This window comes from Oncorhynchus mykiss, chromosome 18 (genome assembly GCF_013265735.2).
Source record: "Oncorhynchus mykiss isolate Arlee chromosome 18, USDA_OmykA_1.1, whole genome shotgun sequence".
Taxonomy (NCBI): Eukaryota; Metazoa; Chordata; class Actinopteri; order Salmoniformes; family Salmonidae; genus Oncorhynchus; species Oncorhynchus mykiss.
In genome coordinates, this window is record NC_048582.1 from 20,579,878 (window position 1) to 20,597,024 (window position 17,147).

General features: G+C 43.9%; 1 protein-coding gene across 2 annotated transcripts in view; it reads right to left on the minus strand.

Annotated features, from left to right (window-relative positions):
* The window catches only part of LOC110497093 (sodium channel protein type 2 subunit alpha), a 37,197-nt gene extending 21,321 nt beyond the window's left edge, over positions 1-15,876 (minus strand). Inside the window, exons 1-7 of one of the 2 annotated variants that reach the window (XM_036952241.1) lie at positions 15,619-15,876; positions 12,353-12,672; positions 10,990-11,108; positions 9,788-9,877; positions 9,091-9,219; positions 5,829-5,920; positions 2,250-2,531 (exon numbers count right to left, since the gene is read on the minus strand). In XM_036952241.1, coding sequence (XP_036808136.1) covers positions 2,250-2,531; positions 5,829-5,920; positions 9,091-9,219; positions 9,788-9,877; positions 10,990-11,108; positions 12,353-12,619 — 979 coding nt within the window. In that variant the 5' untranslated portion in view covers positions 12,620-12,672; positions 15,619-15,876. Of the gene's footprint in view, positions 1-2,249; positions 2,532-5,828; positions 5,921-6,112; positions 6,205-9,090; positions 9,220-9,787; positions 9,878-10,989; positions 11,109-12,352; positions 12,673-15,618 lie in introns of both variants that reach the window. The other variant, XM_036952242.1, reaches the window with a different exon arrangement.
* Between the last annotated feature and the right edge of the window lie 1,271 nt (positions 15,877-17,147).

The following is a 17,147-nucleotide window of genomic DNA, read 5'->3' on the forward strand; positions in this document are numbered from 1 at the left end:
TTACGAAGCTACTCCTTCGTTGCCCGGGCGGTGTGTTTGGGATCATTGTCATGCTGAAAGACACAGCCACGTTTCATCTTCAATGCTCTTGCTGATGGAAGGAGGTTTTCACTCAAAATCTCATGATACATGATGAATATCTCATTCATTCTTTCCTTTACATACCTGTTTGTCCAATGCCAATATCTTGCCATTCATTTTTGTACAATTCAGGGGGGTATTCCCTTACACGGATCAGTCATCCTGGTCCCTTTGCAGAAAAACAGCCCCAAAGCATGATGTTTCCACCCCCATGCTTCACAGTAGGTATGGTGTTCTTTGGATGCAACTCAGCATTCTTTGTCCTCCAAACACAACGAGTTGAGTTTTTACCAAAAAGTTATATTTTGGTTTCATCTGACCATATGACATTATCCCAATCTTCTTCTGGATCATCCAAATGCTCTCTAGCAAACTTCAGACGGGCCTGGACATGTACTGGCTTAAGCAGGGGGATGCGTCTGGCACTGCAGGATTTGTCCCTGGCGGCGTAGTGTGTTACTGATGGTAGGCTTTGTTACTTTGGTCCCAGCTCTCTGCAGGTCATTCACTAGAGATCTTGCAATCTTGAGATCTTGCGTGGAGCCCCAGATCGAGGGAGATTATCAGTGGTCTTGTATGTCTTCCATTTCCTAATAATTGCTCACACAGTTTATTTCTTCAAACCAAGCTGCTTACCTATTGCAGATTCAGTCTTCCCAGCCTGGAGCAGGTCTACAATTTTGTTTCTGGTGTCCTTTGACAGCTCTTTGGTCTTGGCCATAGTGGAGTTTGGAGTGTGACTGTTTGAGGTTGTGGACAGGTGTCTTTTATACTGATAACAAGTTCAAACAGGTGCCATTAATACAGGTAACGAGTGGAGGACAGAGGAGCCTCTTAAAGAAGAAGTTACAGGTCTGTGATACCCAGAAATCTTGCTTGTTTGTAGGTGACCAAATACTTATTTTCCACCATAATTTGCAAATAAATTCATTAAAAATCCTACAATGTGATTTTCTGGATTTTTTTTTCTCATTTTGTCTGTCATAGTTGAAGTGTACCTATGATGAAAATTACAGGCCTCTCTCATCTTTTTAAGTGGGAGAACTTGCACAATTGGTGGCTGACTAAATACATATTTGCCCCAATGTATATACAGTATATATATAGTGCAGAGGTAATAACTCTAACAATATCTCATCATGACCATACCTGGAACACTATGGACCAAGGAGGACCACAATAAACACCATAGCCACTACTGTGGGTGAATGATAGATTGTTGTCATTAAATAAATAATTCACAAAAACAAAGGATGCAAGGAGTAAACATTGCATTATACAAGGATATAAACCAATGCATCCCCTGAGACTGGAGGTCAAGGAGACATATACTGTCTGTTTGACAGTGTACAACAGCTCAGGGGAAGAGGACAGAGTCGTCCAAGAGAGAGTTTGACCCCGTGACCTACTGGCCTTGAATACTAAAAGCTGCAGGCTGCAGAGAGATGGAGAGGTTTACTGGAACTCTCACGCAGCTAACTGCTACACCTCCCTCCCAGACCTCTGTGACTCACATCCTCCATTACTCTCTCCATCTTTCCATCTCTCACTCAAATGGATTTATTTGCATGATATTGCATCAGTCAACACTGACTGTCATTTTCCCCTGTTTTCTCTATCTTCTCTCTCCCGCTCTCGCTCTCTCTATCTTTGTAAATCCATTTCCTCTTTATCCTTAGACCATTTTCACTCTTCTTCATTTATCTTCTCCTCCCTTTCCGCCTTGTCCCCTCTCTCCCCATGACATCAGTGTCATATGTTTGCTGGTCTGGTCTGTGTGTCCGCCTGCCTGCCTGCCTGCCGTGCCCCACCGGCGGCCAGTGAGGAGCCCTCTCTCTCTCTCTCTCTCTCTCTCTATGTGCCTGTTTTCTCACACACAGACAGGGTGTAGGGGGGGATGGGGAGAAGGGGGTTATTGTGGGCGATTATCCGCCACGTTTGCCACAATTTCCCACCGGGCACTACTTGCACTTGCCCCGGCCTTCCGGCCAATCGCTGTCACTCTTTATCACGCTGCTTCACAGAAATTGGGCAGGGCATGGGCTGTCTGGTTTTATTACACAGAATATGAAGACTGTCTGAGTAGTGTGACTCAGATACTGTCTGAGGTATAGAACACGACCCTCATTACCCCAGCGCCCCTGCAGACAAACAAGCACTTAACTTACTCTCATTGTTGATGTACTCAGTCCAGTTTACGGAGCTAGTGATGTTGAAATCGGTTCCGTTGAAATCGGTTCCATTTAAGTCTGGAGTTCCCAGAGTTCTGTTCAGGCGGTCGTCGGGGGTCGTGTCATTGGCGAGGTTGCGGATACACTTCTGCCTCAGGTTGCCCATGAAGAGCTGCAGGCCAATCAGGGCGAAGACGCTGAGACAGAAAACGGTGAGGATCATGACGTCGGAGAGCTTCTTGACCGACTGGATCAGAGCGCCCACGATGGTCTTTAGTCCTGTAAGGGAGGGACGACACACAGTCCTGGTTACCAGCTCCAACTGATTAATAGAACAGATACATAATATGGTATAGAAATGTAGTATAGAAATGCTAAGGTATGTAGAAATGCTTCAGCCCCCAATGATAGCTAGCAAGCGGCATAGGAGATCCATATGTCAAGTTTCTGTATGACATTCATACAGGCCCTGGTTGAGGATCGTGGATCTCTCCAGAGATGGTGTTGTTGGTGTTAAGATCACCCAGTTCTTAACACACTTAGATAAACCCCTGGCAAACTGTCTACACAGAAAGTCTAATTTTGGTTGATAATCAAATTCTCTTTTTGAATAGACTCAGATCACTACAGATATCGTATCATATCATTACGTAGTGATCTGTACAGCAATGTAATAATGACATACTAGACAAATTGCGATCATTCAGTTTGATAGGGACTAAGTGTTTTGGGGTTTTAGTGATGCTAAGCAGATGCTACAGTTTTTCTACAGACTGTTTTGCTAGCACAGGCCGGAATATGTTCCAGGATTTTTCCGATGGCATTGAGGAGTACACCACATCAGTCATTGGCTTCATCAATAAGTGCATTGATGATGTCGTCCCCATAATGACTGTACTGTACATACCCCAACCAGAAGCCATGTATTACAGGCTACATCCGCACTGAGCTAAAGGGTAGAACTGCCGCTTTCAAGGAGCGGGACTCTATCCTGGAAGCTTAAAATAAATCCAGCTATGCCCTCCGACGAACCATCAAACAGGCAAAGCGTCAATATAGGACTAAGATCGAATCGTACTACACTGGCTCCGATGCACGTCGGATGTGTCAGGGCTTGCAAACTATTACAGACTACAAAGGGAAGTACAGCCGAGAGGTAAATTACTTCTATACTCACTTGAGGCAAGTAACACTGAAACATGCATGAGAGCATCAGCTATTCTGGACGACTCTGTGATCATGCTCTCCGCAGCTGATGTGAGTAAGACCTTCAAACAGGTCAACATTCACAAGGCCGCAGGGCCAGACGGATTACCAGAATGTGTACTCTGAGCATGCGCTGACCAACTGGCAAGTGTCTTCACTGACATTTTCAATCTCTCCCTGTCCGAGTCTGTAATACCAACATGTTTCAAGCAGACCACCATAGTCACTGTGCCCAAGAACACTAAGGTAACCTGACAAAATGACTACCCACCCATAGCACTTCAGTTTGTAGCCATGAAGTGCTTTGAAAGGCTGGTCATGGCTCACATTAATGCCATTATCCCAGAAACCCTAGACCCACTCCAATTTACATACAACCCCAACAGATTCACAGATGATGCAGTCTCTATTGAATTCCGCACTGCCCTTTCCCACCTGGACAAAAGGAACACCTATGTGAGAATGCTATTCATTGACTACAGCTCAGCGTTCAACACCATAGGGCCCTCAAAGCTCATCACTAAGCTAAGGACCCTGGGACTAAACACCTCCCTCTGCAACTGGATCCTGGACTTCCTGACAGCCGCCCCCAGGTGGTAAGGGTAGGTAACAACACATCCGCCACGCTGATCCTCAACACAGGGGCCCCTCAGGGGTGCGTTCTCAGTCCCCTCCTGTACTACCTGTTCACTCATGACTGCACGGCCAGGCACGACTACAATACCATCATTAAGTTTGCAGATGACACAACAGTGGTAAGCCTGATCACCGACAATGACTATAGGGTCTCTGACCTCTATAGGGAGGAGGTCAGAGACCTGGCTGTGTGGTGCCAGTACAACAACCTCTCCCTCAACGTGATCAAGACAAAGGAGATGATTGTGGACTACAGGAAAAGGAGGCCCGAGCACATCCCCATTCTCATCGATGGGCTGTATTGGAGCAGGTTGAAATATTCAAGTTCCTTGGTGTCCACATCACCAACAAACTAACATGGTCCAAGCACACCAAGACAGTCATGAAGAAGACACAACAAAACCTATTCCCACTCAGGAAACTGAAAAGATTTGGAATGGGTCCTCAGATCCTAAAAACGTTCTACAGCTGCACCATTGAGAGCATCCTGATGGGTTGCATCACTGCATGGTATGGAAACTGCTCGGCCTCCGACAGCAAGGCACTACAGAGGGTAGTGCGTACGGCCCAGTACATCACTGGGGCTAAGCTTCCTGCCATCCAGGACCTCTATGCCAGGCGGTGTCAGAGGAAGGCCCCAAAAATTGTCAAAGACTCCAGCCACCCTAGTCATAGACTGTTCTCTCTGCTACCACACGGCAAGCGGTACCAGAGTGCCAAGTCTAGGTCCAAGAGGCTTCTAAACAGCTTCTACCCCCAAGCCATAAGACTGCTGAACATCTAATCAAATGGCTACCCAGACTATTTGCATTGCCCCCCCCCCCCCCCCCTTTATGTTGCTGCTACTCTCTGTTATTATTATCTCTGTTATTATCACTTTAATAACTCTACCTACATGTACATATTACCTCAATTACCTCGACTAACCGCTGCCCCCGCACATTGACTCTGTACCGGCACCCTCTGTGCATAGACTCGCTATTGTTATTTTACTGCTGCTTATAATTATTTCTTACTTTTACTTCTTATTTTATTTGTATTTTTTTTAAACTGCATTGTTGGTTAAGGGCTTGTAAGTAAGCATTTCACTGTAAGGTCTACATGTGTTGTATTCGGTGCATGTGACAAATACATTTTGATTTGAAAGAGAGCTGATGTAGGTTGAGGTTAGAGACCTCCACTAACCATGGATCCAATGATGTGATTGGTTCATCCATGAAACAGGGCGATGACAACTTTGTGAGAGTGTGTGTCATGGCATTGCCTAGCATCAATCTAGTACATCCCTATTCAACAACCACCATTCGCAGTGAACAGGACATACATGCAACATAGAACAAGGACAGAGGGGGAACCCTAGACACAAATGCTCACCACACAAATTGGCTTTTGCAATGTCTCATGCATAAAAATACAAAAAAATCATAAATATTCTACCTAATTTCCCCAAAGGGCAAGATAACAAAGAAAGAGAATTACAGGAAGAAAATGAAAGTAACGTCATGTGTCAAAGTGTGGAATCTTTTCCATCTCGGTGGAGTGGGCCCGGATTCCTGCTTTTACTGGCCTGTGGAAAGGCAGCGTGACAGAGGCAACAACGCTGGGCTAAGCTAAACGTGAGATGAGCAGTTACTGTTTCTCAGATGGAGTGAATTAGCCATTAGCTGTTAGCTTATAGCCTTGTTGCTAGCATTTAAGTGTTTAACCTTTAACCTCTGACCTTGGCTCTCTCACCTGGGATGACTGATATAGTTTTGAGGGCTCGGAGAACCCTGAAGGTTCTGAGGGCCGAGACATTACCCAGGTCCACAAACTCTGTCACATATCTGTAAGGGAAGGCAGCAGGGGGGAGGTTTGGGGGAGGGAAGAGGAGCGAGGGAAGGAAGGGGGAAGTCACACACACAGGACACACACCATGACAACACAAGGGGGTTGGGGGTTGGGGGGGGGGGGTCGACAAATGTCACAAACAAAAGACATCTTGGCTGACGGGTGTGAGAGCAGGCATAGGTTCTTACCTGGGATTACCGAGATAGTTTTCAAAGCTCGCAAAACTCTGAAAGTGCGCAGAGCTGAAACATTGCCTAGGTTTACAAACTCTGTTACATACCTGCAGGATTAAATGCACAGTTAAAAATCAGCGTTGTACGCTGACATACTTGCAAATGCACACACACACACACACACACATACAGACGCAGGTACACACATACGCGCATATGAATACACGTCAAGCACACACTTTCACAGTGGAATTAATTAGATCAAATGCACTACACCATAAACAGGAATACGTTAGATATCATACATACAGTATATACGTTTTTGAGAAAGATTACTTGAAAAATACAATTTTATTTAGTAAATGTAGTTAATGGTTTCTTTTCATTTTGAAGAGAGATTCAAATGGAATTAATTGATTACTATTTGTTAATGTAAAAATAGAAATGTAATGAATTATGGCTGCGTCATTAGATTTGGGATGGGGTCGCGAGAACAAAATAAACTGGGTCCTCAGAAATTCTGGCAAAAATAAATGGGGTCTCCACTGAAAAAGTTTGAATACCACTGGTCTAGAGTGTTGAGTGTAGAGCACTGCTCTGACCTCATAACTCTAACCTCTGTGTCCTGACTGACCTCTGTGTCCTGACTGACCTCTGTGGCCTGACAGACCTCCGTGTCCACACTTTTCAAACCAGTCCTTCCAGTTACATGGCAGAATCAGAATATCCACAGTGTAGAAACATTAAGGACACCTGCACTTTCCATGACATAGACTGAACAGGTGAATCCAGGTGAAAGCTAGGATCCCTTATTGATGTCACTTATTAAATCCACTCCAATCAGTGTAGATGAAGGGGAGGAGACAGGTTAATGAAAGATGTTTAAGCCTCGAGACAATTGAGACATGAATTGTGTATTTGTGCCATTCAGGAGGTGAATGGACAAAACAAAAGATTTTGAATGGGGTGTGGTAGTAGGGGCCAGGCACACCGGTTTGTGTCAAGAACTGCAATGCTGCTGGGTTTTTCACACTAGTCATGGGCCAGCATTTTGAGTGTGTGTGTGTGTGTGGGGGGGGGGGGGGGGGGGGGGGGGTTGGGGGGGGGGAGCATCTGAAGGTGTTCCTAATGTTTGGTATAGTCAGTGTATATTGATATTTGGATTAGTGACATGAGTAGTAGTTTTGTAGTGAAGTGTTATATTAATTGTACTTAAAATATAAAAAAATCTACGCTGGTTAGGAGGAATACATACATCAGTCCTATACTCAGACATGCTTGTTGTTGATATAGTCAGCAATGCTAGATAATATCCTATTCTATTGACCCTAGCTGGAAATATGTCATCCATACAGTTGAAGTCGTAAGTTTACATGCACCTTAGCCAAATACATTTAAACTCAGTTTTTCACAATTCCTGACATTTAATCCTTGTAAACATTCCCTGTCTTAGCTCAGATAGGATGACCACTTATTTTAAGAATTTGAAATATCAGAATAATAGTAGAGTAAATGATTTATTTCAGCTTTTATTACTTTCATCACATTCCCAGAGGGTCAAAAGTTTACATACACTCAATTAGTATTTGGTAGCATTGCCTTAAATTGTTTAACTTGGGTCAAACGTTTCGGGTAGCCTTCCACAAGCTTCCCACAATAAGTTGGGTGAATTCATGCCCATTCCTCCTGACAGAGCTGGTGTAACTGAGTCAGGTTTGTAGGCCTCCTTGCTTGCACACGCTTTTTCAGTTCTGCCCACACATTTTCTATAGGACTGAGGTCAGGACTTTGTGATGGCCACTCCAATACCTTGATTTTGTTGTCCTGATGCCATTTTGCCACAACTTTGGAAGTATGCTTGGGGTCATTGTCCATTTGGATGACCCATTTGCAACCAAGCTTTAACTTCCTGACTGATGTCTTGAGATGTTGCTTCAATATATGCACATCATTTTCCTCCCTCATGATGCCATCTATTTTGTGAAGCGCACCAGTCCCTCCTGCAGAAAAGCACCCACACAACATGATGCTGCCACCCCCGTGCTTCATGGTTGGGATGGTGTTCTTCGGCTTGCAAGCCTCCCCTTTTTCCTCCAAACATAACAATGGTCATTCTGGCCAAACAGTTCTATTTTTGTTTCATCAGACCAGAGGACATTCTCCAAAAAGTATGTGCAGTTGCAAACCATGTGCAGTTGCAAACCATAGTCTGGATTTTTTTATGGCGGTTTTGGAGCAGTGGCTTCTTCCTTGCTGAGGGGCCTTTCAGGTTATGTCGATATAGGACTCGTTTTACTGTGGATATAAATACTTTTGTACTTGTTTCCTCCAGCATCTTCACACGGTTCTTTGCTGTTGTTCTGGGATTGATTTGCACTTTTTGCACCAAAGTACGTTCATCTCTGGGAGACAGAACGCGTCTCCTTCCTGAGTGGTATGACAGCTGTGTGGTCCCATGGTGTTTATACTTGCGTAATACTGTTTGTACAGATGAACATGGTACTTTCAGGCGTTTGGAAATTTCTCCCAAGGATGAACCAGACTTGTGGAGGTCTACAATTGTTTTTCTGAGTTCTTGGCTGATTTCTTTTGATTTTCCCATGATGTCAAGCAAAGAGGCACTGAGCTGGAAGGTAGGCCTTGAAATACATCCAAATGACTGAAATGATGTAAATTAGCCTATCAGAAGCTTCTAAACTCATGACAGCATTTTCTGGAATTTTCCAAGCTGTTTAAAGGCACAGTCAACTTAGTGTATGTAAACTTCTGACCCACTGGAATTGTGATACAGTGAATTATAAGTGAAATAATCTGTATAATCTTGTTGGAAAAATGACTTGTGTCATGCACAAAGTAGATGTCCTAACCGACTTGCCAAAACTATAGTTTGTTAACAAGATATTTGTGGAGTGGTTGAAAAACAAGTTTTAATAACGCTAACCTAAGTGTTTGTAAACTTCCGACTTCAACTGTACATCTGTGGTAATACTTACGCCATGGAGATTACCATGAAGTCCAACCAGTTCCATGGATCCCTGAGGAAGGTGAACTTCCCCACACAGAACCCCCTCGCCAAGATTTTAATGAGAGACTCGAATGTGTAAATTCCTGTGAATGTGTACCTGATCAAACCAAGACAGAAAGGCATTATGATGGTTACTATGGAAGTCAACAACAACAGCCCTATTCAATCAAAATCTTATAACTGTTTTCCGGCTAGATCAAAACAACACTATTTCTCCTGTGCCAGTGTCGGCTCTGTTCCAATTTTGATGGAAAGAAAACAATTGTAAGTCTTATGCTAGTGTGGATATCAGTGGAGGCTGCTGAGGGGAGAATGGCTCATAATAATGGCTGGAACGGTGCGAATGGAATTGCATCAAACCTTGTGTTTGATGTATTTGATACAATTCCACTTATTCCTCTCCATTTCTCCCCAATTAAGGTGCCACCAACCTCCTGTGGTGGATACTAGAGCGTAGCCAATGTTTGAATTGTCATGCTAATTCATTTCTTATGGTTTCTCACAGTAAAAATGTCTGAGAAACGCAATTACGCATTCTCACACTGGAAACAGAATTGTATCTTGTGTCTTACAAAGGAAGCTATAAAAACTGGTGTCAATTGAATAGTGTAACAGCCAATAATAAGTAACCTATAGGAATTAAATCTAGAATATAAGTTACTTACTCAACATTCTTGGCCCAGTCCGGGGGGTTGCTCAGAGTCATAAAAGCACAGTTGGTCAAAATGGTGAACATGATTAACATGCTGAACATCGTACAGAGACACAAGTCAAGGAAAGAACACAACACGTTCAGAGACACATGTAAAGCAATGTCACATCAAGGCTAACTAATAATGAGGACTAGGCCCCGAGTGTTCCGTGACCATAGGCCATAGGCTATCCGTTTTGTCACCAAAACCCGATATACTATCCACCACTGCAACCTGTATGCTCTCGTTGGCTGGCCCTCGCTTCATATTTGTCGCCAAACCCACAGGCTCCAGGTCATCTATAAGTATTTTCTAGGTAAAGCCATGCCTTATCTCAGCTCACTGGTCACCATAGCAGCACCCACCCGTAGAGCGCGCTACAGCAGGTATATTTCACTGGTCACCCCCAAAGCCAATTACTCCTTCGGCCACCTTTCTTTCCAGTTCTCTGCTGCCATTTAATTGGGGAGGAATGGAGAGAACTGGAACGAACTGCAAAAATCACTGAAGCTGGAGACTCACATCTCCCTCACTAGCTTTAAGCACCAGCTGTGAGTGCAGCTCACATATCACTGCACCTGTACATAGCCCATCTGTAAATATATCATACAACTACCTCATCCCCATACTGTTATTTTTTATTTTTATTTTGCTCCTTTGCACCCCAGTATCTCTACTTGCACACTCATCTTCTGCACATGTATCACTCCAGTGTTTAATTGCTATATTGTAATTATTTAGCCACTCACTATGGCCTATTCATTGCCTTACCTGCCTTATCCTACCTCATTTGCACACACTGTATATAGACTTTTTCTATTGTATTATTGACTGTATGTTTATTATTCCATGTGTAACTCTGTGTTGTTGTTTATGTCGCACTGCTTTGCTTTATCTTAGCCAGGTCGCAGTTGTAAATGAGAACTTGTTCTCAACTAGCCTACCTGGTTAAGTAAAGGTGAAATATATATTTTTTATTAAAAGTTACCCGGAAAAACTCCATGCCCTATACAGCCTAGAAATATCGACCCAGAGATTTTCTTGGTCAGGTCACATGGTTACCATAACATATTTTCAAAGTCAACATACAATTTAGTCACATTACTCTCACGTGTTTGCTCTATATGACACCAAACTATATCAAACCAAACCTTGATATAGATGTGAAAGGATATGAGTGTACTAAAACTGCAATTGCTATTCTCCGTAGAGGATTGAAGGGGCTTAGGATGTAACAGGCAGGAGTGGCGTTGAAACGGAATATTGCCTTGCCGCGATTTAATACTATAAATGTCTGAAAGAGACCGAGAGACAGAGAGAGAGAGAGAGAGAGAGAGTGAGGAAGAGTTGAGTTTCCCAAATGACATGCAGTAATATGTAGTACACCTTCAACAGACTATGGAACTAAGACTACAAGAAGTGACTGTGGCTGTGAAACACACCCATCCCAGCTGTACACACCACCACAGCACCAAGGCAAGGCCAAGACATTGTCCTCCAGTGTTGATGGTGTGCTGAGGCTGTCCTGTGGTCCTGTTACTATTGGTGTTGATCCTTCTGTCTGGCACGCTCAAACCCCAGAGGACAGGAGAGCAGCCAGGCAGTCCCTCTCTCTCTCTCAGATGGGCTCATGATATGTGTGTGTGTGTGTGTGTGTGTGTGTGTGTGTGTGTGTGTGTGTGTGTGTGTGTGTGTGTGTGTGTGTGTGTGTGTGTGTGTGTGTGTGTGTGTGTGTGTGTGTGTGTGTGTGTGTGTGTGTGTTTCCGTCTATGTGGGTGTGTATGTGTGTGTCTGATCATGGCAGTGTGAAAGTGTTAGGTAGGCTCTGTAAACAGCCGTCCTACAGAAGGGGCTTCTACAGTACATTGTGTCTTGATGATTACATGAAAGACTCAGCTGGGGCCACAGTTTCGCCCGGTTCCTGTCACTTGTGCATTGGCTGCTAGTTAGCCTTGGCACCATGTAAGGAGGACCCTAGAGTGTGGCTGCTAGTTAGCCTTGGCACCATGTAAGGAGGACCCTAGAGTGTTGGCTGCTAGTTAGCCTTGGCACCATGTAAGGAGGACCCTAGAGTGTGGCTGCTAGTTAGCCTTGGCACCATGTAAGGAGGACCCTAGAGTGTGGCTGCTAGTTAGCCTTGGCACCATGTAAGGAGGACCCTAGAGTGTGGCTGCTAGTTAGCCTTGGCACCATGTATAGAGGACCCTAGAGTGTGGCTGCTAGTTAGCCTTGGCACCATCTGAGGAGGACACAACATGGCACATGAAGGCAACATAAGGACATGGCACCATGTTTCCACAATTCAGAACATTATGTGAACTCCTATGTGTCATTATTGGCCAGCAGGGGCTAATGTGATTGCCATTGAGTCTTGCAATGTCTTGTGAATGTATCATAATGCTTTTGAATAGAAAAATACACCAAACTTTAAAGGTTGTGGGTGGGGTTTAGCCTGAGTCCCATATGACATGAAATAGGAGTTGGCAAGACAGCACAAACAGATCTGGAATTTAGGCTAGGTGTGGGTGTGACCAGTACCTTCTGGTTGGAGTAGAAGGGGTCCAGGTCCTCCAGAGGGGTGGAGACAAAGCCTTGGGGGATGTCCCCGTAGATGAAGGGGAGAGACTTCCCTGCCTCCATGTCGCTGTTGGGCTTAGGCTCGTTGTCGTCATTGCTGTCGCTACAGCGGTCAACGCGGGGTTTCCGGGCCTCCTCCTCGGCAATGCGCCTTTCGATGGCGGCAAGCGAGTCAGGACAGAAGCGGCAGAAGCTGTCAGGTCCGGGCGGTACAAGCAGCTGTGCCATCTTGTCATGGTGCTCCTTCACAGGGAAGCTTGGGGCTCCGCCAGGGCAGGGGGCTGGGGAGAGAGGGAGGGAGGGAGATCAGGAAGGCCCAGCTACAACATTTAGCCTACAGCACATGTTGTGCATGACAAGTTGCCTGGGATACAGCCAGTACTCTACTGTATGTTTAGACAAATACTCTCCCCTCCCCCTAAAATGAATGTCAAATACTTACAACTGAAACATGAATGGCAATATAATCTTAATTTCCCATGACTTCTGCTGTAAATTACTGTACTGTAGCACCATGTTCAGATATACCATTACATCATCATACACGGGGACCTGGTTCATTTCTCTCTCTGATGGACGATCAAAGAGACTTAGTGTAGCATCCTTAATCCTAGTATATTTCCTCTTAAAGACATCAACGTGGTAAGAGCATTACAGGGTAATGTGCACGCAGCTCATGCATGTAGATATATCTACTGTTGAGAGTGAAACCCTGGATGACTGTCAACCAGACACACACACACACACACACACACACACACACACACACACACACACACACACACACACACACAGTGAAAAGGAAGGGAGACATTAGAGAGGGTTCACACAGTTCCTCTGCCCGCATTGAACTCTGGGTAGTCTTTATTTCGAGATGCCCAGGGGGTCATAGGCGGGGACAAGGGCAAGGCGAGAGGGCTGAGGCTGGTGACAGTCGAAGAGGGACCTGAACTGATGCAGAGGGACACAGACAGCCTTGGCCGAGGCCAACCAAACTGGACATCAGAGGCCTGTTTCAGCCGAATAAAAAATTATATTTGTATGAGAAGGGAAGTGGTCACCAAGTTAAATGAGATGTAGCTGACCACAGAGATTTTTTTTAAGCTTATTAAAATGTAATTCTATGTAGGTGACTTTCAATATGTCCCCAGGGTTGTCACTGCCACTGTGGTTGATTTAAAAACAGCCAACAGCTGTGGATAGATCACACTCATTGTGGATACATCTGTGATGGAAATAAACACTCATTTTCTCTCTCACCATGGCCTGATTCTCCATCAACATCAATCAACGCCCACACACACCTCTCCCCCATTTATCTTTTTTTACCTCTCTCCAAAGGCCTACCCTGTTTCCTCCAGAGGCCCAGGGAGAAATACAAACAAGCACTCCCCTAAAACCCAAGTGGGCCCTTAGAACAAAACCTGTACCTTTAAGACAACACATATCCAGAGGCCAGTGAGGGCAGTGGGGGCCTCCCTGTCTGGGAGCAGGGGCCAGGGAATACGACTGTGTTCCCCCACCGGCTCCTCTCTCATCACATCTTTAGCACTGTGATCCTCGTTACAGAATGGTACTACTGACATAGCCTTCATTGTCAGTCTTTATCATTTTATATTTCTGAAACAATGGAGGAGCTGCAGTTGTGTCACCTAGCAACCCTATACTGTCTGACTTATGAGGCTACTACTGACACATGGCACATCCAAAACAGTGGCACAGCACCCAGCATACACTTCCATGGGGCTCCTAGCCCAGCCGAGGAGGGATCTCATTTGCATTCATCAGGTTAACACCATTTGATTTCTGATTGCCATTTGAGCAACTGACATCAAAGTAGGTGTTTTCAGAGTTGATTGGTGTTTCTACAGACTGTAAATAACAATTCAATTAACTATCGACTAACCCTAACCCTTATCCTAACCCTAAACTTAACCGTTACCCTTATCCTAGCACTAGCCCTTACCCTATAACCTTTATTCTGAACCTAACCGTAACCGTAACCTTAGCAACCAGTTGCTTATCAACAGAGAGTTTGTTGATAGTATGACCATTGTTTCAGCATTTACAGATGGATTGTCAGGACTATCTAAATAAAGTGTGACTCGAAATCATCTTTGTTCTAATTCATGGCATGGAATAGGCGCATAAATGAGGAATTACAGTGACCTCATATATCCTATGGTTCTTTGTACTGTAGACAATATCTGTGTCACTGTGTGCTAGCTGGCTTTTCCCATAGGGAGCTTCATAAACACATCTGCTTGTGTTCTAAAGACAGCCTGGGGATCCACTGCTCCGATGTGTGAGTTAGTTGACAGCACGTCACCTAAGAGCCGTATGAGAGGTTTACAAGACCCTATGCTAGTACACACTCCCCCAACTGAACCAGTCTCTGAAGGCTTGTTTTGCCTGGAGTCTAACAACACCGCAGACACTGATTATTTCTATACTCTAAAGATGAATTAAATGGTATCTCATGTTCTAGCATGCATCGGTAGCTATACTGTCTTGTATATTAGGGGTTTTTGAATGGACATTACATTGCCGAATTCATTTAAAATCAAAAGATTGTCCTGGGTGGACGGCATTTATTCAAAGAATGTTTCAAATGTCGACCTCCACATTTAAAAAGGTTGTTTTAATATGATGATGTCTGTCTGTGATAGGGATAAAGAAGCTTCGGGAATATCATACTCGGCCTGTGATCAATATCACAGCTGGAATTTGTCAGATCTGTTCAAAGTTACACGAATCCCTCGAGACTTTATGTAGGCTGTTATCAACACATAAGTATGTACTCAAGACATACATTAAAGCAATACATACTGTTGTTATATCAATACATTAAATGTGACATATGAGTAGTAGTAACCGTTCATATTAGTACGTATTGCTGCGTAGCCAAATTTTCTCTGAACACGTCTGCTGTCCATGGTGCTGAAACGCGAATCAACACAGAAAACACCAATTTGGGGCTCATACACCAAACGGCAGACAGAAACCAAATGGTAAGCTACCAACAGAGACACAGGTATGTTGTCATCATGAAACGCATAGCCAAACACATGAAGGTGTGAAACAAGTTAGGAATCGATTGATGGCTAATAAATCCGTCTAGACAAGTGCAGTGGCTTGCTTTTAAATACGTTGCGTAGCCTTATCACGAACAATAAGCACAGGCTACAGGTATAATCTGAAAGAGAAGGTGAGGCTAGTTGCCATACCTTAATTGTCGTGGATTCAAAACGAGCAGGGGAGGCGGCAGCTGTCGCCATATTCCTCGAATTTACCGCTTCTCATGTGTAACATCTCCGTCCTGCCACCACCATCTGACACGCACATAAGTCTCCAAAAACCGAGACACTCAGATCATGGTTGGAAAGGGCATTAAGTAACAAGAGTGGCTATCTCTCTCAATCACCACAATCCCTGAAAACACAGCGACGTGAGTGAGTGACAAAGGTTCCCAAGCGCGCGTCAGCCACCCAACTGAATGGGTGTGAATGGATCTCTCACAGTGCCTGGGCGTGCCCTTACCCTTACGGGTTGCTTATTCCTTGTAATGGATCCACTATGGATGCTGTTAGCTGAAATATGGATAAACATTTGCATTTTGCCACTACATTCTCTAAGTAGCAGTGTTTCATTTATGACCATGAGATTATCTTATGTCCATGACACTAGAGTCATCTAAGAAGCAGTGGTGACATCTATTTTTCCATTGTCGAGACATGACCGCAAATGACTCAAGCTACTTGAACAATATCGATTGGAAATATTATCGTGATCAACGTTTGCTCAATGCGTTCGTGTGTTTGAGTAACACACATTTAGAGACCACAAAATTCCTGCCAATTTTGATAAATGCATTGCAAGAAATGTATATGTCAATTGAAGGCAAATCTGTTCAACAATAGGGTTCTTGTCATTGATATGTATTACAACAAATTAAATGATCTAATTGCGACACCCATGTATAAAAAAGTAAAGCCATAATTTGGAGATTATAAGAAAGAAGCATGGGAAGGTAGCTTAAATAATAATGTATTGTCATTAATTGTCTATGTCAGGAGTTCCCAAACATTTTCACTCGGGCCCCCAATGGGAACACCCCGCACTCCCCCTGCGCGCACACGCCACGTCTATTTCTATTGGCACAATCACTGTTCATGACCAATCAACATCTTGAACCCCATTGAAAGACTGTCGATTGAGTTGAAGGGGTCAGTCCATAAGAGCAGAGGAATTATATCAAGTATCTGGAAATATTATGTATGGAGGAATGGTCTAAGATCCCTCCCAATGTGTTCTCCAATAATGTGTTCTCTCATAAAACATTTTACAAAAAGGCTCAGTGTCATTATCCTCGCAAGGAGAGGGTGCTAGAATATTGAAAACAGGGGTGTTAGTATGTTTTGCTCATCTTTATGAAGGGTGCCAATAATTATGGATCTGGCTAATTGCCAATATCTCTAGATGTCTGATAGGGGGCGCTGTTTTAAAGCCACCACACAGCCATTTTGGTACTCCCCTCCGTTGTAAAAAAAAATATTTTGAAATGCATTTATTAATGTCTCCATTCGTTTTTGACAAGTATGTTCTATAAGAGACACCTTAATGCATACATTTAAATTATATTAAGGGAACTTAACATTATTTTATATATATAAAACATATTCCTTAAAAAACACATTTGAGAGTGCTAATGATACTTTGCCCACTATAAAAAAAAGAAATATTTAAATACATGCAA